General features: G+C 40.1%; 1 protein-coding gene across 1 annotated transcript in view; it reads right to left on the reverse strand.

The window, feature by feature from the left end:
• Window positions 1-22,402, reverse strand: part of SYTL5 (synaptotagmin like 5) — a 233,454-nt gene that overhangs the window by 78,425 nt on the left and 132,627 nt on the right. Inside the window, exon 4 of the mRNA XM_081564242.1 lies at window positions 3,076-3,285. Within this exon, the coding sequence (XP_081420368.1) occupies window positions 3,076-3,285 (210 nt within the window). The remainder of the gene's footprint in view (window positions 1-3,075; window positions 3,286-22,402) is intronic.

Genomic DNA, 22,402 nt, shown 5'->3' on the forward strand with positions numbered 1-22,402 from the left:
GGCCAATAATAGCCAGGGCATTTTGAACTAAAACAGCAAAGTGGCAAGCCCACTGGATATAAAATTTTATAAAGCTACATTAAATTAAAATAACGTGGCATTGGTACATTACACATGTAATAGAGTAGTCAGAAATGAAACTTGATTTGTGAAGGTGACACTGTAGAGAAGTGAAAAAATGGTCCTTTCAATGAATGTTGCTGGATCAAATGGATATTCAGATTAAAATATAAAAATGAATCTGTAACTCATAGCACATGCAAAAATCAGTTCCAAGTGGATTGTAAGTCTAAAAAGGTAATACACTAATACTTACAGGAGATCACACAGGAGAATCTTTTCATCAACTTTTACAAAAAGCTTTTTTTTTTCCCCATTAGGATACAGAAAGAAAAAAACCACTAATCTCATGCACGAAAAGATGAACAAATTGAGTTACTAAAAATAAAAGATTTCTGTTCTTCAATACATCACTGAGAGAATGAAAAGGAATATCAGAAGTTGGGAAAAAAAATATCTGAAACACAAGGAACCAACATGGTTTGTACACAGAATATATAAAGAGCTCCTTCACACTAGTCAGTAAAAGGCTGATAACCTAACAGAAAAAAAGGCAAGAGACCTGAACCAGCACTTTGCAGAAAAGGATGTTCAGATGGTCAATCAACATATGAAGATATCCTTGTTCTCATTGGTAATACACACCCAACAAAATTATAAAAATGGAAAAACAAAAAACACTGTTGTAAAAATATAAAGTAACCAACACTCATGCATTGCTAGTAAAAGGATAACTTGGCACAACCACTTTGGAAAACAAATTAGCATCGTGGGGCTTCCCAGGTGGCACAGTGGTAAAGAATCTACCTGCTAAGGTAGGAGACATGGGTTTGAACCCTGATCTGGGAAAATCCCCTGGATGAGGAACTGGCAACCCACTCCAGTATTCTTGCCTGGGAGATCTCATGTTCAGAGGAGCCTGGCGGGCTACAGTCCATAGGGTCACAAAGAGTCAGACATAACTTAGCTACTAAACAACAACTGAAATGAAACACATGCATAAATTCTATGACCCAGCAACTTTACTATGTACATATTCAATGGAAATACATACACATATGTACCAAGAGACATGTGCAAGAATATTTATAACAACACTATTTTTAAGAGGTGAAAGCTAGAAACATTCCAAATAAACATCAATGATAGAATGGTATATGAATCCTTATATAATTATAAATACAGTGTTAACAAAACACTATAGTGAAAATGAGTGAAATGACTATGAAAGTGAAAATGAGTAGACAATTGCCAAATGCAACAAAAATGGATGTCTCACAAACATGATGTTGACCAAAAGTAGTTAGGAACAAATACACACACCCTGTATAAGTCAATGTAAAGAATAAAAACTTTAAACTTTTTTATATTTTAAGTATAAAATCAACAATTTAAACAATTAAAATCAATTGAAAGCATAAAATCAATTTAACGTATAAAAAAGTCAAAGTTAACCTATGGTGTTAGCAGGATAATATTCCTATTTGGAGAATAAGAAGGGACTAGTGATTGGGAGGAGGAAGAAGAAAGGCTTCTGGGGTGTTAGTAGCATTTCTATTTCATTGCCTGAATGGTAGTTACACAGAAACTGTGATAATTTGCAAAGCTGTACATCAGTGCTTCTCAAAGACATTTGCTCTTTATGGGGCATGTGGCAATGTCGGCAGGAATCTGTCATTGTCACCACTGAAAAGGGGAGGAGTGCTACTGGTGTCTGCTGGGTAGAAGCCATGAACACTGCTAAACATCTTATAGTACACAGGACACCCCCTCCCTCCCCCACATAGAATCATGTTGCCAAAAATTTCAGTGATGCTGAAATTGAGAAATTTCAAAGCCTGTTGTACACTTGTCACTTGTGTCCTTTTGTGTAAGTTAACCCTAGTTAAAAACAAAAGCCATGTGCATTATGTTTTCATTTAAAAAAAAAAACAAAAGGGTGCTAGTCTCTTTCCAAGTTTTCCTCTTCTGATTTGTTGTCCTCTAGTGGTCACTAAGAGTGGAGAGGGATAACTGCTCCTGCAAAATTGTATAGAGGCAAAACTATAATTGAGGAAATTCTGTCCATTATTTTCTCTGTAAGTCATTACTCGACTATACTGTAAGTAACAGTCGCTCAGTCATGTTTGACTCTTTGCGATCCCACGGACTATATCCCCCCCAGGCTCCTCTGTCCATGGGATTCTCCAGGCAAGAATATTGCAGTGGGTTGCCGTTTCCTTCTCCAATTTGACAATACTGGAAGAGCCTTTATATCCAACTCTGAAATGTGAAGTAAAGGGGAGCAGAGTTGGAAAAACCCATTATTTCACACTGAGAAACACTTTCTAAGTAGAGTTCACGGTCTAAAAGAGCGACTTTTACATTATGTACTTGAGTCACAGATGTATCATATTCCTTTTAAGTAGAAAGCAAGCTGCATTACTGATACTTTTTCTGTACACTTATATGGAGAAATATCCCAAGTAAACAATTTGATTTCATGAGAAAGATAGGAAGATATCCAGAATTATTTTTGCCCCTTGATTTGCAGATTACTAAACCCAGTTTTGGACTTCTCAGACTGCACTAGTGGTAAAGAACCCACCTGCCAATGCAGGAGATTCAGGTTCAATCCCTGGGTTGGGAAGATCCCCTGGAGGAGGGCACGGCAACCCACTCCAGTATTCTTGCCTGGAAAATTCCATGGGGCCGTAAGGAGTTGGACACGACTGAGCACACACACCCTAAGAAGCTGGGTGGAGCCAAGTGTGGCTCTAAAAAAGCCTGAGGGTGGTGTTCAGATGTGGGAAGAGACCACGTTCTGTGAGGCTTCCAGCCGTATAATGTTTCTGTGTCTCAGACACACACAAATACACATCACACCCTGCCAAAGCACTACTGAACTTCTAGCGGGCTATATTTTGAATTCTATTCTCTATTTGCTACCTTTTACATATTCTTCCCCTTGCTTTCCCCATTCCCCAACTCTTCAGTCATCAAAGCTGACTTGGCCCACAAGGGCAAGAAACTCACGCGACTCTCGCACAGATGGTGCACCTCCAGCTGCCATCAAGGCCTGAGACTCGGCACTGGCTGCACACTCTGAGGGAGCAGGCCTGGCACGGGTCTCCCCGGTCGAATATCAAACCCAGGTTTCTCTGACAGTGGGCACAGACCCTGGTGGTCTCTTGTTGAGTCTTCCCACTTCTGCGTTTTGCTTCCAAGAGTTCATTCTTCAGCTTCCTGGAAGGAGAGGGAAAAAAATCACTTACAAGAGAGGAGCAGAGCTATCTTTATCTAAGGGATGTGTTCACTGGGGAGACTATTTGAAAGGATCAAGGAGTTACATTCGAGTGACTTTCAAAAATCCATAATTTCTTCCTCCAGAATCAATAATCCTTTGATCTCATTAGTGGAAAAATATAATGTTTGTGTCTTACTCTTGGATTTTGAAATCTTATCCAGGCACTTCTATTTGCTATTAGTATTTATTTACATTCTACTCTAACTTCTCCAGGGTGTCTTTGATACCATAACAAGGGAGCACAACAACCTCAGCCTACAGGAAGGAACAATGCCATGTTATCTCCTTGCCTAGATATGAGGCAAGAGTGTGAAATCAGACTTGGCAACATGGGTGCTTTCTTTAAGTCAGGGGTCCCAGACCCCTAGGATCTAATTAGCCTACCAGGTTCCACCATCCATGGGATTTTCCAGGCAAGAATACTGGAGTGGGTTGCCATTTCCTTCTCTAGGAGATCTTCCTGACCCAGGGATTGAACCTGGGTCTCCCGCATCGTAGGCAGACACTTTACCGTCTGAGCCACCAGGGAAGTCCCTATTTGAGGTAGAGATGATATAATAATAATTGAATTAAGTGCACAATGGGCTTTCCTGGCGGCTCAGATGGTAAAGAATCCGCCTGCAATGCGGGAGACCTGGGTTCCATCCCTGAGTTGGGAAGATCCCCTGAAGAAGGGTACAGCTACCCACTCCAGTATTCTTGCCTGGAGAATTCCATGGACAGAGGAGACTGGCAGGCTACAGTCCATGGGGTCGCACAGAGTCGGAAACAACTAACACTTTCACTTTAAGTGCACAATAAATGTAATATGCTTGAATCATCCCAAAACTACCCCACACCAGGTCCATGTAAAAATTGTCTTCCACGAAACTAGTCCCTGATGCCAAAAGGTTTGGGATCGCTGCCTTAAATGAGCCAATGTGAACTTTGCTACAAAGACACTGCCCATTATTGAAGATCAAACAATTGCCACTGACTCATGGGCTTTGCTGTTAGATATACATTTGTTTGAATCCTGGGTCCATCATGAATTACCTGTTAAACGTAAACAATGATTTACCCACTCAACTTCTGTCTCTTCATTTCAAAAACAGGAGTAATAATATTTCAATGTGACCATTTTTAAGACTAAGTAAGAAAATATATGGGAAGATACCAGCTTGTTTCCTGCCACACAAGTACTAAATAAATGCTATTTCTGTGTCCCTCCTTTTACTATATGATATGATCTATTTAAATATGCTTTAGAAAATAGCTATTCAAAAGGAATACTACTCAGCCATTAAAAAGAATATTGCCATTTGTAGTAACATGGATGGACCTAGAGATTATACTGAGTGAAGTAAGTCAGAAAGAAAAAGACAAACATCACTTAAAGGTGGAATCTAAAATATGATGCAAATGAATTTACTTATGAAACAGAAAGAGACTCACAGACACAGAAAACAAACAGATGGTTACCAAAAGGAAAAGGACATGGGGGAGGGATAAATTAGGAGTTTGGTGTTAGCAGACAGAAACTACTATATATAAAATAAACAACAAGGTCCTACTATATAGCACAGGGAACTATATTCAATATCCTGTAATAATCCATAATTGAAAAGAAAACAAAGTTCTCTCTTTCTTGTTCAATTGAGCACAAATGATAAGAACACACAACACATGTTTTCTACTCCCTGATTTAGAACTTACAAAGCATCCTTATGTCTTTTTTTTTTTTTTCATGAACAACTGGCTCCTGAAATTGAGTGTAAGAAAAGCTCCACACATTTACTTTTGAAAACCTGTAAAAGCTACAACTTTTAAAATGAGATGAATTTTCATTTGAAAACTCCAATTGTATTATTTGGAGAATAACAACAGACCTTTCCAGGTGGTGCAGTGGTAAACAACCCACCTGACAATGCAGGAAACTCAAGAAGACACAGGCTTGAACCCTGGGTCGGGAAGATATGCTAGAACAGGAAATGGCAACCCACTCCAGTATTCTTGCCTGGAAAATCCCACGGACAGAGGAGCCTGGGAGTCCAAGGTGTTTCAAAGAGTCAGATATGACTGAGTGCACACATGCATGTGCATGCACACACACACGAACATGCACACACACACACACACACACACACACACACACACCTTTAAACACCTCAGAGCACAGGAGAAATAAAACACTGCCTAGTCACAATCTCTAACAATTCATGCAACAATCACAAAGAAAAAAATGACCAAAATGAGTGGAACAAAGAATAATCCTAGACCGCAGTCCTATCCCAGTAGGATAGGGGGCCAAAGAATAAGAAATTGATCAAAAGATACACAGATAAATAGAACAGTATTATGGACTCTATGGGAGAGGGTGAGGGCGGGAGGATATGGGAGAATGGCATGGAAGCATGTAAATTATCATATGTGAAAAGAATCGCCAGTCCAGGTTCAATGCATGATACAGGGTGCTCGGGGCTGGTGCACCAGGATGACCCGGAGGGATGGGATGGGGAGGGAGGTGGAAGGGGGGTTCTGGAAGGGGAAAACATGTACACCCATGGTGGATTCATGTCAATGTATGGCAAAACAAATACAATATTGTAAAGTTAAAAAAATAGAAAATAAACTAATAAAAAAAAAGAAATTGAGAACATGAGGTATTCCAGGATATTCCAGAGACAAAACAAAAACAAAAAGAAATTTTATGATCAGGTGCCTGAAGTTTAACTACTTGGTTGCTCCTTAAACTAGAGCTTGAGACCATTAGGAGAAATTATGGCCATAAAGTCAAATATTTAGATTGCATTTTTCTTTGTATTCTATTCACAGGACTTTATTTAGCAATCAGCGTTCACTTAGCTCCCAGTTCCAAAGTCTGAAAAGACTTGGGCCACCACAGAAAAGACACAAAGTAGCAAGAATTTCAAGGTCCAAACACACCAGTTGGGAATTCCTAAGACAACCAGCATTAACTGTCCCACATATTCTGAGAGCAACCTCTGAGACTGTGGGGAAAGCTGGGAAGAATTCCATAGGCAGCACAAAATATTAAGCACATTGACTGAAAAAAATGGATAACCTAAAAATTGAGAATTGTTTTATTTAGCAGACTTGCTGAGGACTGAAGCCTGGGAGGCCACCCCTCAGGTATAGCTCTGAGGGACTGCTCAGAAGAAGTAATAGAGGAGCCAGGATACATAGGAGTTTTGCAACAAGGAGTAGGAACATCAAAAATTACCGACAAGGAAAACCAACCAGAAGCTCAAGATAATGAATCTAGCCCTTTTCTCTGTATGGGAAGAAGCAAGAGTCTGGGCTCATGGAAATCATTCCTTTGATTTGCAACTCAGTTATTTAGGGCTGGCATCCTGTTCTTTCCCATCCTGAGTCTTCTCAGGGTGCACTTCAGGGTGGCTGCAGTTACTTGATGGTCGAAACATCCCTTTGTTTGTTGATATGGCTGCTGCTGCTGCTAAGTCGCTTCAGTCGTGTCTGACTCTGTGCGATCCCATAGACGGCAGCCCACCAGGCTCCACCGTCCCTGGGATTCTCCAGGCAAGAATACTGGAGTGGGTTGCCATTTCCTTCTCCAGTGCATGAAAGGGAAAAGTGAAAGTGAAGTCGCTCAGTCATGTCCAACTCCTAGCGACCCCATGGGTCTGCAGCCTACCAGGCTCCTCCACCCATGGGATTTTCCAGGCAAGAGTACTGGAGTGGGGTGCCATTGCCTTCTCCATGTTGATATGGCAGGCAGCCTTTTTCACCCACAAGCAGCTTACAGATTTTCCAAATCTTTGAGAAACTGACCTTATTCAATCATTAGTGGGTTGCCATTTCTTTCTCCAGGCGATCTTCCCAACCCAGCGATCAAACCCATGTCTCCTGCACTGGCAGGTGAATTCTTTACCACTAAGCCACCAGGGAAACCCAATTCAATCATACCTAGGATAATTTCACCTTAAGTGGATACAAGCATTTCTCAAGAAGAGGAGAAAGGGTAATGAGAAAGTAAAGGGTAAAGGGATGGTAGTTGTAGTCAGGAAAAGAAACTCTGCAACTGGAGACATTGTATGAAGAAGAAAGGGAAGTATAGGGAGCTAGAAGAGAGGAATAGGATGGAAGATTTCTCTTTCCTCTGCTTCACTGGCCGCCACTCACAAAGCAAGGTCGATCTCATTTGGTTCCTGCACTGCTAGCCCAGTCTCAGGAAGGTATCTGAGAAAGATGGGTTTCTGGGCTGTAAGCACAGAATCTGTTCATCTTTCTTATCCACATAAGCTAGAATTGCTTCTGGTTCCAAGTCACAGGCTTAAATATTTGGTGTAATTTTTCTCCCACAAGGGTTTCCCTTGTGGCTCAGAATGGTAAAGAATCTGCCTGCAATGCAGAAGGCCTGGGTTTGATCACTGGGTCAGGAAGATCCCCTGGAGAAAGGAATGGCTACCTACTCCAGTATTCTTGCCTGGAGAATTCCATGGACAGAGGAGCCTGGCAGGCTACAGTCCATAGGGTCGCAAAGAGTAGGACGCGACTTAGTGATTAACACTTTCACTTTCTTTCCCACATACAAGAAGTCCAGAATTAGGCACTTGTTTGTATTAGTTCAACTGAAAAGTCAGGTCATTAAAGAATCATTTCATTCTGATGATCCCCTATCTTCAAAGTATGGCTCATCATTCTTATGCAAAATGGTTAGGCAGCTTCAGTAGTGCATCAGTAGAGTTTAAGGCAGGAAGAACAGGGAGGGAGTGTCAGTTATACCTGTATCTTACAGTTATACCTGTATCTAAACAGAAAAGCAATAGTTGATGCGAAGTCCTCCAATGAAGAAGGACTTCCCTTAGGGACTTCCCTTAGGGAAGTCCTTCTTAGGTTCACTTAACCAGACAGTGTCACAGCATCACCATTAGCTGCAAGGGAGGCTGGGTAGGTGGAACAAGCTGGAACTGTAGATACTGCCCTCTTGACATTAGATGTGGTCAAGTGACTCCCACTGGTCCATGAACTGTGATATGTGACTCCAGGTAAAAGCTTTAAGAGCAAATCACCAGGTTACCACAAACCCTCTTCTTCGCATGAAGAATGGCAACGTCCCAAATAGTGTCTGCCCTGTAAGTTTGAGTCCTGGTCTGAAGATTCCATGAGGTAGAGTCCCTAGCCACTCAGTTATGGACATGGAACATGAGAGAGAAATAAACCTTCATTGTTTTAAACCACTAAGAATTTGGAACTGTTCTTAGAGCATCACTTAGCCTACCCTGAACGATAAACATACAGCCTAGGGACTTCCCTGGTGGTGCAGTGGGTAAGGAATTTGCCTGCCAATGAAGGAGAGACGGGTTCGAACCCTGGTCCATGAAGATTCCACATGCCATGTAGCAACTAAGCCTGTGTGCACACTCACTGTAGTTTGTACACTCCAGGCCCCTTAAATAGCAACTACTGAGCCCGAGCTGCAACTAGAGAGTAGCCCCCACTGGCCAAAACTAGAGAAAGCCCACACAAATGCAAGGAAGACCCAGCACAGACAAAAGAAAATAAATAAATAATTTTTAAAAAATAAGCCTAGTTTCTTCATCTGGCTGGCTTTCATATATTCTTTTATTTCAGGTTTACTGTTGCGTACCCAGAGTGGCTTTCTCTGATTACCAAATCTACTGCAGATTCCCATCTTATTCTCATTCAGAGAACTGTGTTCTTTCTCTTCACAGAACTTACCCTATTTCTTAATTGTACTTTTTTTTTTTTTTTTTTACTGGTTTCATGTTTGTTTCGCGAACTCCTCTGTAAGTTCCATGAGGGCGAGGCTGAATCTGTTTTGTTCAGTTTTCATTTTATACCATCTAAGCAGTGCCAGGAACATAATAGCTATCATTTAATTGAATGAAAAAAAGAGAGCATAAGGAAAAGCTGGTGAGTGACAGAGAAAGAAGACAGGAAGAAGGGAGAAAGGAAGGGAATGGGGCGGGAGGGAGGAAATCTCAGCCATACTAGGTATTACTGGGCATTACTCAGTCTCTTCAGGTCTCAGTACTTCAACTTGAAAATGAAGATACTGATTCCTTTCCTATCTTTCTCAAGGGTGGTTGAGAGAGCCAGAGGCAATTAAGTATGGTAATGTGTTTTGGGAATTATAGAGGACTTTACAATGTGAAGCCATTATTATTTTAAAAAAAAAGAAAGAATGCGAAGAGAAAAATATACAATGTTAGATTTCCTGAGAAGAAAATCAAATTAAAATTGGCTAAAACTGATACCAGACACACTTTGAAAAAGTAATGCAAGCCTGGGAAAACTACAGTAAGGATTTCTAGAACTTTTCCATCTTCCTTAACCTTGTTTGTACATTTTTGATCAGAGAGCAAAACTATTTTGATTCTTTAAAACATTAAAATTCTCACCATTTCCTCTCTTTGTTCTTATTTGGAAACAAAAACAAAGAATACTGGATAGGTATAAAAAAAGTGTAGTAGACATAAATATGGCCCCAAATCAACTGTTGAAAAGTAATGAAGATACAAAGAAAAAAAAATGTTACGAAAAAGATACTTCCCAGACATAAAAAAGAATAATGTCATTTGGAGCAACATGGATGGGTCTTATCCCTACTGATTATCATACTAAGTGAAGTCAGACAAATATTATATATCCTTTACATGTGGAATCATAAAAAATGACACAAATGAACTTATTTACAAAACAGAAATAGACTGATCAACATAGAAAACAATCTCATGGCTATCAAAGGGGAAAGTAGAGGTAGGAGGAGATAACTTAAAATTTCAGATTAACAGATAGTCACTATTATATATAGAAAATAAACAGCAAGGGCCAACTGAATAGCATAGGAAACTATATTCAGATTATCTTTTAATAACCTATAGTGGAAGAGAATCTGAAAAAGAGTAGATATACATTATACATGTATACCTGAATCACTTTGCTATTAATAAATGGAATACTGCCTGCCATATCAGTAAACAAACTTTGTCACAGTCATCAGTGATTGCAGCCACCACAGAAGGTGAGCAGATATACACTGTATACTTGAAATTAATACATCATATATCAGCTACACTTCTTTTTTTTTAAAAGAAAAAAAAAAGGAATACACAGAATAAAGGGAAAAAAAAACTGTTGAAGACATTTAATTCCAGCTAAGGCCAATTCTTCACTTAAGATAAACTCAGGGTGCCTTTGTATTTAAAAACATCAGTTCATTCTTTAGGTTTGCTTGTTGCTACACAGATAAATGTATATTAACATGTGAATTGATGACTTATATGTAGTTGAAATCCTAAATATTACAGAGAGCAACAGTCTCAACTGTCATTGAATGACAATATTTTCATTTCTATATTCTGGTGATATACTGAATTCAATTTATTCTGTCCCATAATCAAAACTGTTCAATGCAGTACAAAGAGTGCTTGCTTTATCATGGCATAGACACATTGCTTTCAAATCAGGAACTGCTTTCATTAAAATTCCTGTCACGTGTGTGTGGTGTTGCTTTTCTTTTGCTACCCTGTTTAGACCCAGTTGTGCTGAACACTATTTTCCATCAAATAAGCCAGGAATTCTAGAAGGGAAGAAATTAACTGCCTGGAAGAGGAAGCAATAGAAGCTTCACAAAGCTTCCTTGATTCCTTGATGCCTTTCAACAATCCGCAGATCTAGCAGAGCACATCAAGGCTTGAGAAAAATACTGAGCAAGCAAGAACTATACAGGGTTCATAGCATAAGGCTCCAAAGTCAGACTCCCTGGGTTCAAATCCTGGCCTTGCCACTTATTTCCCTTGAGACTTTAAAAAAATTACTCAGCCTGTGTCTCAAGATGTTTTAAAAAGACTTAACTTCTTTCTGTCTCAAAATATTCCTCTGTTATAAAAAAAATTCACAGTAGTTACAATCTCATGGGGTTGTTGTGAGCATTAAATAAGATGATGCTGTCATGAGCATAACTATAGTGTAAAGCACAGCATGGCACATAGTAGTTGTGGAATAGACCATTCCAATATGCATCTCCTAATATGTGTTCTCCATTTTTCTATTAGTGGAATGTCTAGCTAGGCTCATGGCCACTCAAAGACTACATTTCCCAGGATGCCTTGCAGTTAGTTTTGCCATGAGACCAAATATTAGCCAATGTGATATGATCAGAAATGATGTAAGTAACCTCTAGGTCATGTCCCTAATGGAAAAGGGGTATCCCTGTCCCACGAACCCTTCTTCCCAGCCAGAAGCTAGGATGAGCATATAGGGGTGAGTCATCTTGGAAGAAGAGCCAAACTTTCAAGATGGTAGAACTACAAAAGACAAAGCACATAGATCCATGCAATAATGGAGCCACCATTACAACATCACAAAGCTGCAACCAATTCAGACTTTCCTGTTAGAGAGCAGTGTACTTCCATCTTGTGTAAGTCATAATTAAAACTTGTCTCTGTCACCCACAGACAAACCTATCTCCCAACAAATAAAAGAAGAACTCAGCAGATATTAGCTCTTTTTATTATTGTCCACTTGCACAGATGTTGCTACTAGGTTTTGCTTCAGCCTCTGCTGCAGAGCCTACCAGCTAAATCCTTGTCTAGAGCTAGAGTTTCATGTTCCTTTAAGAGAACAAAACCACGGTGACTGACAAAAAATACTGTCAAACCAAAAACAATGAAAAAAAAAGCACTTGAAATAATAAATGTGGGCAAAATAATGTCATAGCAGCCTGATGCCAACAGCTGCATGCCTCCTGCACTCCTGACTTTTTCATTTTGATGGTAGGCCTATGTGTGTGGCATCTATTATTAAAACCTAATCATCACAACACTTAGCCACTGTAATGACAAGCACTCTGCTTTAAGTGTCACGCCCATAAACGTTGACAATGACCCATGAAAAAGACATCATGATTCCGATTTTTACAGATAAGAAAGTGGAATCTCAGAGAAGAAACATCACAGGGCTGTCAAGTGGTGCACTCATGATTCAGATCCAGAGTTTTATATTCCCAAATCTGTACTTTTGCCCACACAAGACTCCCCTCATTGCCTCTCAATTTATTAAAATACTGTGATTCAGAATGAATGCTGGGAATACTAACAATTGGTATTGCTTTCCCAGCTATAAAAAGCCAGACTGAACATATTTGAAGACTCAAACATGAAGGGTTTCTCCTATCTGCCCACCGAATTATATGTGCCCAAGTTGCCTCTTATCACAGAATCTCTCCTGGCAAACATTCTCCAACAGAGCTGTTCCTCATCAAATACCACTATAAACTTTATTAAGCTTTTGATTAGTTTGCAAGTCAATGGCTATTAAAAAGAATCCAGACCACCCAAGAATGAGGGGAAAGTTTTGCTCAGAGAGAAAGCTACTTGAGAGAACATAAATAAGGAACAGAATTGAAAGAACGCTCATCTAGATAAAGAAATCTTGCCATCTGTGTCAATTTACTTGGTTTAGAAACTGTCTTGCGAATTCCCTGCTGATCCAGAGGTTAGAATTCTCTGCTTTCAGTGCTGAGGGCCCAGGTTCAATCGCTGGTCAGGGAACTAACATCACGCAAGCTGCACAATGCAGCCAAACAACAACAACAAACAAACTGTCTCAAGGAAAGAGGGCATCGTGCAATCTGGGATGACACCAAGCACTTCCCAGTGGTAGAAACACTTGGCTCATAGGGATATACCAGGAGATCTCACAAAACAATGTGGACAGAGGCAATTATTTATTATCGATAGTCTTAAAATCCTAGAAATTGATCTCATGTATAATTATCAAACCAAGGCTTCAACCTGGGAACACCTTGCAAAATATCATCAAAATTTCCTGGCCTGACAAGGAACAAGAACGTATGTATTCTAGAAATCTGAAACCCAAAGGATACCCTTTCCTGAGTATAAAAAACAGTAGAAAGACGTTCATCATCGCTAATTATAAGAAATGAAAATCAAAACTACAATGAGGTACCACCCCACACCATTAAGAAAAGCCTATAAACAATAAACGCTGGAGAGGGTGCGGAGAAAAGGGAACCCTCTTACACTGTCGGTGGGAACGTAGTTGGTGCAGCCACTACGGAAAACAGTACGGAGATTTCTCAGAAAGCTAAAAATAGAATTACCACATGATCCAGTAATCCAACTACTGGGCATCTATCTAGACAAAACTCTAACTTGAAAAGATCCATGCACCCCGATATTCGTAACAGTTTTATTTGTGGAGCCAAGACATGGAAACAACCTAAATGTCCATCAACAGATGAATGGATAAAGAAGATATAGTACATATATTCAATGGAGTATTACTCAGCCATTAAAAGAACTGAATAATGTCATTTGCAGCAACACGGATGGAAACCAGATTATCATATGAAGTAAAGTAAGTCAGAAAGCGAAAGACAAATGTCATATCACTTATATATGGAATCTAAAATATGACAAAAATGAACTTATCTACAAAATAGCCACATCACAGTGTGGCTGCGATCCATGGGGTTGCAAAGAGTCGGACATGACTGGACGACTGAACTGCCTAACTGGCAAGAATACACAGAAGATCTATATAAAAAAGATCTAAACGACCCATGTAACATCGATAGTGTGATCACTCACCTAGAGCCAGATATCCTGGAGTGTGAAGTCAAGTGAGCCTTACAAAATATTATACGAAAAAAGCTAGTGGAGGTGATGGAATTTCAGCAGAGCTATTTAAAGTAACATTGTTAAAGTGCTGTGCTCAATATGCCAGCAAAGTTGGAAAACTCAGCAATGGACACAGGAATGGAAAGGGTCAGTTTTCACTCCAATTCCAAAGAATGGCAATGCCAAAAAATGTTTAAACTACTGCACATTTGCACTCATTTCACATGCTAGCAAGGTCATGCTCAAAATGCTCCAAGCTAGGCTTCAACAGTATGTGAACAGAGAACTTCCAGATGTTCAAGCTGGATGTAGAAAAGGCAGAGGAACCAGAGATCAAATTGCCAACATCTGCTGGATTACAGAAAAAGCCAGGGAATTGTAGAAAAACATCTACTTCTGCTTTATTATGTGATAGCCTTTGACTGCGTTAGTCAGTTAGTTCAGTCACTCAGTCATGTCAGACTCTTTGCAACCCCATTGAATGCAACATGCTAGGCTTCCCTGTCCATCACCAACTCCTGGAGCTTACTCAAACTCATGTCCATCGAGTCTGTGATACCATCGAACCATCTGATCCTCTGCCGTCCTCTTTTCCTCCTGCCTTTAATCTTTCCCAGCATCAGGGTCTTTTCCAATGAGTCAGTTCTTCACATCAGGGGGCAAAAGTATTGGAGCTTCAACTTCAGCATCAGTCTTTCCAATGAATATTCAGGACTGATTTCCTTTAGGATGGACTGGTTGGATCTCCTTGCAGTCCAAGGGACTCTCAAGAGTCTTCTCCAGCACCAGAGTTCAAAATCATCAATTCTTTGGTGCTCAGCTTTCTTTTTTTAAAATTAATTTATATATTATAATTGGAGGTTAGTTACTTTACAATTAGAAGGAGACATAGGGCAGTTCTGCAAGCTCCCCAAATAATTCTTAGTCATCTTGCAGTGTGGCTGCAGGTGTCTTGTGGATTCAGTTCAGTTCAGTCACTCAGTTGTGTCCGACTCTTTGTGACCCCATGGACTGCAGCACACCAGGCTTCCCTGTCCATCAGCAATTCCCGGAGCTTACTCAAACTCATGTCCATCGAGTCGATGATGCCATCCAATCTTCTCCTCCCGCCTTTAATCTTTCCCAGCATCAGGGTCTTTTCCAATGAGTCAGTTCTTCACATAAGGTGGCCAAAATATTGGAGTTTCAACTTCAGCATCAGTCCTTCCAATGAATATTCAGGACTGATTTCCATTAGGGTTCACTGGTTGGAACTCCTTGCAGTTCAAGGGATTGTCAAGAGTCTTCTCCAACTCCACAGTTCAAAAGCATCAATTCTTCAGCATTCAGCTTTCTTTATGGTCCAACTATCACAACCATATATGACTACTGGAAAAACCATGGAGTTGACTAGACGGACCTTTGTCGGCAAAGTAATGTCTCTGCTTTTTAACATGCTGCCTAGGTTGGTCATAGCTTTACTTCCAAGGAGCAAGTGTCCTTTAATTTCATGGCTGCAGTCACCATCTGCAGTGATTTTGGAGCCCCCCAAAATAAAGTCTCTCACTGTTTCCATTGTTTCTCCATCTATTTGTCGTGGAGTGATGGGACCAGATGCCATCATCTTAGTTTTTTGAATGTTGAGTTTTAAGAAGCTTTTCCATTCTCCTCTTTTGCTTTCATCAGGAGGCTCTTTAGTTTCTCTTCACTTTCTGCCATAAGGGTAGTGTCAGCTGTGTATCTAAGGTTATTGAAATATTTCTCCCAGCAATCTTGATTCCAGCTTGCACTTCATCCAGCCCGGCATTTTGCATGAGGTACTCTGCATACAAGTTAAATAAGCAAGGTGACAATATACAGCCTTGTACTGCTGCGAGCCAGCACACAAGATCCCACCCATGACAAGGTCATGAGGAGAAGACCTGACGAGCAAGGCAACTCAGGCTTCAGGGATTTCGATAAGCTGCCTCAGCGCTCACCTTAAAGATGAAATCTTTCTGATGCTTGCTATAATAGACCGCTCCCTAATTTCTGTGACTTAGGCAGAAGGCCTTCCCTGATCCTTTCCTAACCAGGTCAATTTAAAACTCTAATCGACATGCCCCCCCAAACAGCAGCACTCTATAAGATTATCCATAAAAGAGAGTATTTTTATCTAAACTCCTCTTGTTAACATCTTAGTTTGCTTGATAAATGTGCTTGTGCCTTTAGAGCTAATGTGCATGACAGCTCCTCAACAATAAACAGCATTGAGAGCCTGTACGCACAAAAGGTCCCAATGGGCACAGAACCCTTCGAGGGGGAAAAAGCCTATTGGAAAACATAAGAAATATTACTCTATAAAACTGTTATTCGGTATATATTTACTTGCTATGTTTTTGCTATTAACGTCCCGAGCCTGTATAATAAAGGTATAATAGTTAGAGACTTACATAAATAAAGGTTTAGCCTTAATATAAAAATAATAAGACAGTTGTTAATTTAGCTGGTGATTTTTGTTAAAGAACTGACTTTTGTGCTACACTGTTTCAGCTTGCTGTACCATGACCTTATGGGACCGCATTCTTTTCTGTTAAGCTCAAGGCAAAAGATAGATTACAAAAAACAGGTTTTACTTTAAACCTTTGAGTTAATGAATCCTTTCTTTGTCATAATCCACTGTGCCTGTATTCTTTAAAAAACAAGTGTTTTGGCTAATCAACCCTTATCACTAAAGAGTCATAAAGATGTTAGCAGGCCTCCAGGCCAGAAGATAATGTAAACAACTTAAGACCTTTGTAAATAAGATATATACAAAAATATCCTGGTTTTGATAAGGGTCAAAAACTGCCGACCCATTAAGCTGATATGGCATGACTCTAAAACTCAAGATATAAAAGCTCCGTTTGAAAAATAAAGCTCAGATGCAGACGCTGCTTCACACCTGCCTAGTCTCGCTGTGTCTTTTCTTCTCTCCACTGACGCTGTCCATCCTGAGGTAACCCCTGGACCAGCTGGAGCAGGACTCCGGCAATATACTCCTTTCCTGATTTGGAACCTGTCTGTTGTTCCATGTCCAGTTCTAAGTGTTCCTTCTTGACCTGCATACAGATTTTTCAGGAGGCATGTAAGGTAGTCTGGTATTCCCATCTCTTGAAGAATTTTTCACAGTTTGGTGTGATCTACACAGTCAAAGGCTTTAGCGTAGTCAATAAAGCAGAAGTAGATGTTTTTCTGGAATTCTCCTGCTTTTTTGATGATCCAGTGGATGTTGGTAATTTAATCTCTGGTATCTCTGCCTTTTCTAAATCCAGCCTGAACACCTGGAAGTTCATGGTTCACATACTGTTGAAGCCTGGCTTGGAGAATTTTGAGCATTACTTTGCTAGTGTGTGAGATGAGTGCAATTGTCCAGTAGTTTGAACATTCTTTGGCATTGCCCTTCTTTGGGATTGGAATGAAAACTGAACTGTTCCAGTCCTGTGGCCACTGCTGAGTTCTCCAGATTTCCTGGCATATGGAGTGCACCACTTTCACAGCATCATCTTTTAGGATTTGAAATATCTCAACTGAAATTCCATCACCTCCACTAGCTTTGTTCATAGTGATGCTTCCTAAAGTCCATTCGACTTCACATTCCAGAATGTCTGGCTCTAGGTGAGTGATCACATCATCATGGTTATCTAGGTCATGAAAATATTTTTTGTATGGTTCTTCTTTGTATTCTTGTCACCTCTTAATATCTTCTGCTTCTGTTAGGCCCATACCATTTCTGTCCTTTATTGTGCCCATCTTTGCATGAAATTTGACTATGTGGATCACAACAAACTGTGAAAAATTCTTAAAGAGATGGGAATACCAGACCACCTTCTTTGCCTCCTGAGAAACCTGTATGCAGGTAAAGAAGCAACAGTTGGAACTGGACATGGATTAACGCACTGCTCCAAATTGGGAAAGGAGTACATCAAGGCTGAATATAGTCATCTTGCTTATTTTATTTATATGCAGAATACACCACATGAAATGCTGGGCTGGATGAAAAACAAGCTGGAATCAAGATTGCTGGGAGAAATATCAATAACCTCAGACATGCAGATGACACTATCCTAACAGCAGAAAGCAAAGAGGAACTACAGAGCCTCTTGAAAGTGAAAGAAGAGAGTGAAAAAGCTGGCTTATAACTCAACATTGGAGGGAGAGAACAAGATGGTGGAGGAGTAGGTGGACATGGAGTACATCTCTCTCCACGGATACATCAGGAATACACCTTTAGACACATAAGCGCATGCAGAACACCAGCTGAGAGTGAACAGGAATATCTGACCAGCAGAAAAGAATATATAAACCCACACAAGAATCAGTAGGACAAAGGAACTAGGGGGGAAAAATAGGAGTGTTAGCAGCACTGGACCTGCCCTTGGCAGGTGGGGGAACTGAAGCAGGGGTCCAATCCCCACATCGGGGCAACTGCCTGAGTCAGAGGAGAAACATTTAAGGCTGGGCATGAAACAGCTGATCTGTGGCACCGTAAATGGAATGAGAATCAGACACTCCTTGCTGCAGCCATACATACCGCAGATGGCACAGTGGCTGGGAGCTGGAGTTTAGGGATTGTGGAGCAATCCCAGGGCGAGGGCTACTGTTGACCTCGGAGAGACAGATCAAGGGGATGTGAGGGAAGAGATTGTGGTGGGAAATGCCTGTGGAGGAAAGCCTGGCAGCCATGGTAGTAGAGTCACACATAGGGGGTGGAGCTATCACCATAGCTTCTCTCCCCCCACACACCAGCATTGGCAATAGAGGTTGGCCCATCAAACGCCTGACACACTGAACTACAGAGTAGGACCCCACCCAGGGTGCCCCTTCAAGTGCCCGATGCACCAATCTACAGAGTAGGATCCCAGTCAGGGAGCCCCTCTATGTGCCTGACGTGCTGAACAACAGAGAATGACCCCAGGCAAGGGAGCCCTCTAAGTGCTTGAATGGGCAGAGCTACGGAGAAAGACCGGTCAAAGAGGTCTTCTGATTGCCAGCTACAAGAGGCTCAAAAAAAGACTCTGATAGGGCCATAACTACTGCAGCAGAGGCAGCCCATGTCCCTGCACACTTGGCGCCACCAGGGTCCCCGCAAGCCAAGCAGCTGCGCCACCTTCACCCTCAACACTAACTGGGGCAGAGCTGCCACAGGCAAAAAAATCTTGAGCCTATGCTCACAGGGTCACTTCATTTGTGTCCATCTCTTTGAGACCCTGTAGACTGTGGCCTGCCAGACTTCTCTGACAGGTACAGGGGTACTCCAGGCAAGAATACTGGAGTGTATTGGCCAATACTGGTTTCTAGACCTGGCCACCAACTCCCCTGAGTACCTGGTGCTGCCAGAACCCCTGGGACCAAGCAGCTGCCCCACCTCCACACCTGGCCCTCACAAGGTCAAACCCAGGTCCTCCAGGGAAGCCTCAGGAGCAAACCTCAGTGGACAACCCACATGCAGAGGTGGAAATAAAACCACAATTGAAATGCAGGGGCAGTGTAACTAAGGAAAAAGACCCAAAACCTTCCCACCAGCTGTATAAGCTGCAGATGAAATCCACATGATCAACTAGGCAGACTCTGTGTCTATGGAATATATAAAAGGTCACTGAGAGATTCCACAAAAGAAAACACACTAGTTCTGATAGCTGTGGACATTGGATGCAAGAACACAGAGGAGTAGGACAACATTAGAATATGAGCTGCCCCCACAGCAGGTCTAGAGATCAGCAGTGTTAGAGGGCATCCTAGGGAGGTGAAGCGGACTGTGACTCCCAGAGAGGGAAAGGACTCGGACAGCAGTGACTCAAGAAAAACATTTATTACTCTTGTGTTTTGATTTGTTCTGTAGATTCTTTTGGATTTTTTTTCTTTGTTTTTCTTTACCTCCTACCTTGTTGCAGTTGTCAATTTTATTGGCACTATGAAATCTAACTGAGCTTTTGAGCTTTTTTTTCCTCAGTCACATTTTTTATTGTTGTTATAAACCTCTGGCTCTATGTTGGGCTTTTGCAGTTCTGGGGAGTTTTTTTTTTTCCTTTTCTCTTTTTTTAATTTTAATTTTTTAAATCTATTATTATTTTTATACATTTATTCCTTTGTTTGATTTTCCTACTTTTCTTTTTCCCTTGCAGTTAATCTTTAATTAATTAATTTAATTAAACCTTGTGAATCTACTACTATTTAACTTTGCATATCTATTCTTTCTTTCTTTACTTCCTTCCCTTCCCTTTCAATATATTTGTTTTATTTTCATTGTTTTATTCCCCAATTGGCACCTCGTTCTAGTTTTATTTTCCCGTTTGTGCTTTAGTTAGTTTTGTTCAAGTGGATATAATTTTAGGTTTCCTTTGTTTGCCAGGTCAATCTACTGTACTTTATTTTTCTTGGACTGTTTTGATTTTGCTTATGGGTGTATATGTGTATAATCAGTCACACTTTTCATTGTTGTCATAAACCTCTGCCTCTACTTTGGGCTTCTGCAGTTCTGTGGCGTTTTCCTTTTTTCTTTATTCTTCCTTTTTGTTTCTCATTTTATAACGTTAACTTTTAATTTTTTAAAACTATTATATCTCTTCTACATTTATTCCTTTGTTTGCCTTTCCTAATCTTGTTTCCCCTTTGCAGTTAATCTTTAATGTATATAAATCTTCTTCATCTACCTCTATTTAACTTTGCATATTTATTCTTGCTGTCTTTTCTTTCTTTCCTTTCAACATATTTGTTAGTTTTGTTTTCATTGCTTTATTTCCCACTTGGCACTTTGCTTTAGTCTTGTTTTCCAGTCTGTGCTTTAGTTAGTTTTGTTCTTAACTGGTAAATATAATTTTTTATTGTACTTTATATTTGTTGGACTGTTTTGACTTTGCTCATGGGTGTATATGCGTATATTCCATTATTTTAATTACTATTTGCCCGAGTTTGTAACTGCCATTTGTCTGAGGTTCATCTTTGGTTTCTCGTTTTTGGACATTTGTTTTAATCTCACTTAATGCCATAACAAACCATTTGTGGAATCTTCATTCCTGACCAGAGATCAAGCCCTGAGCCTTTGGAGCAGGAGAACTGACTCCAAGACCCTAGACTATCAGAGAACTGACCCTAGTGGGTATCAAGTAGTAAGAACTCACACGAAGGAAACCACTGGAATACAAGACCCAGCATCACCCAACCACCGACAGCACCCTGTGCAGGACGCCTCATCTAAACAACAAAGAAAACAAAAATACAAGCCAAATCATCAGCAAACAGAATTATCACCTCACTCAGCCTGGCCCATCAGAGGAAAAACAGACAAACAAAAAAACAAAAACTCAGCACAAATCTCACGCTATAAGAAGCTTACACAAACCACTGGAACAACCTTAGGAGGGCAGAAACAAAAAGGAAGAAAGAATTCAACCTTGAAGCCTGGGAAAAGGAGACCTAAAACACAGTAAGTTAAAAAAATAGTGAAAAGGCAGAGAAATACTACATAAATGAAGGAACAAACTAGAAACACAGAAGTCCAAATAAATAAGGCGGAAATAGGCAAACTACCTGAAAAATAATTCAGAATAATGATAGTAAAGATGATCCAAAACCTTGAAAGCAAAATGGAGAAAATGCAAGAATCAATTAACAAAAACACAGATAAATTAAAGAATAAACATGAAGAGACAAACAACATAATTACTGAAATTAAAAATATGCTAGAAGGGATCAATAGTAGAATATCTGAAGCGAAGAACAAATCAGTGAGCTGGAAGATAAAATGGTGGAAATAACTTATGAAGAGCAGATTAAAGTAAAAAGAATGAAAACTGAGAATAGTCTCAGAGACCTTTGGGACAATATCAAATGCACCAACATTCGAATTATAGGGGTTCCAGAAGAAGAAGAGAAAAAGAAAGGGTATGAGAAAATTTTTGAAGAGATTATAGTTGAAAATTTCCCCAACATGGAAAAGGAAATAGTCAATCAAGTCCAAGAGGCACAAAGAGTCCCACACAGGATAAACCCAAGGAGAAACACACCAAGACACATACTAATCAAACTAACCAAGACTAAACACAAAGAAAGAATATTAAAAGCAGCAAGGCAGAAGCAACAAGTAACATACAAGGGAAACCCCATATGCTTAACAGCTGATCTCTCAGCAGAAACTCTGCAGGCCAGAAGGGAATGGCAAGATATATTTAAAGCACTGAAAGGGGAAAATCTACAACCAAGATTACTGTACCCAGCAAGGATCTCATTCAAAATTGATGGAGAAATAAAAAGCTTTTCAGATAAGCGAAAGTTAAGAGAATTCAATAACACCAAATGAGTTTTAGAACAAATATTAAAGGAACTTATATAGTCAAGAAATAGAAGAAAAAAGATTTACAAAATCAACCCCAAACAATTAAGAAAATGGAAATAGGAACATATATATCAATAATTACTTTAAATGTAA

Source organism: Giraffa tippelskirchi, chromosome X (genome assembly GCF_054371585.1).
Source record: "Giraffa tippelskirchi isolate mGirTip1 chromosome X, T2T-mGirTip1v1.2.pri, whole genome shotgun sequence".
Lineage (NCBI taxonomy): Eukaryota > Metazoa > Chordata > Mammalia > Artiodactyla > Giraffidae > Giraffa > Giraffa tippelskirchi.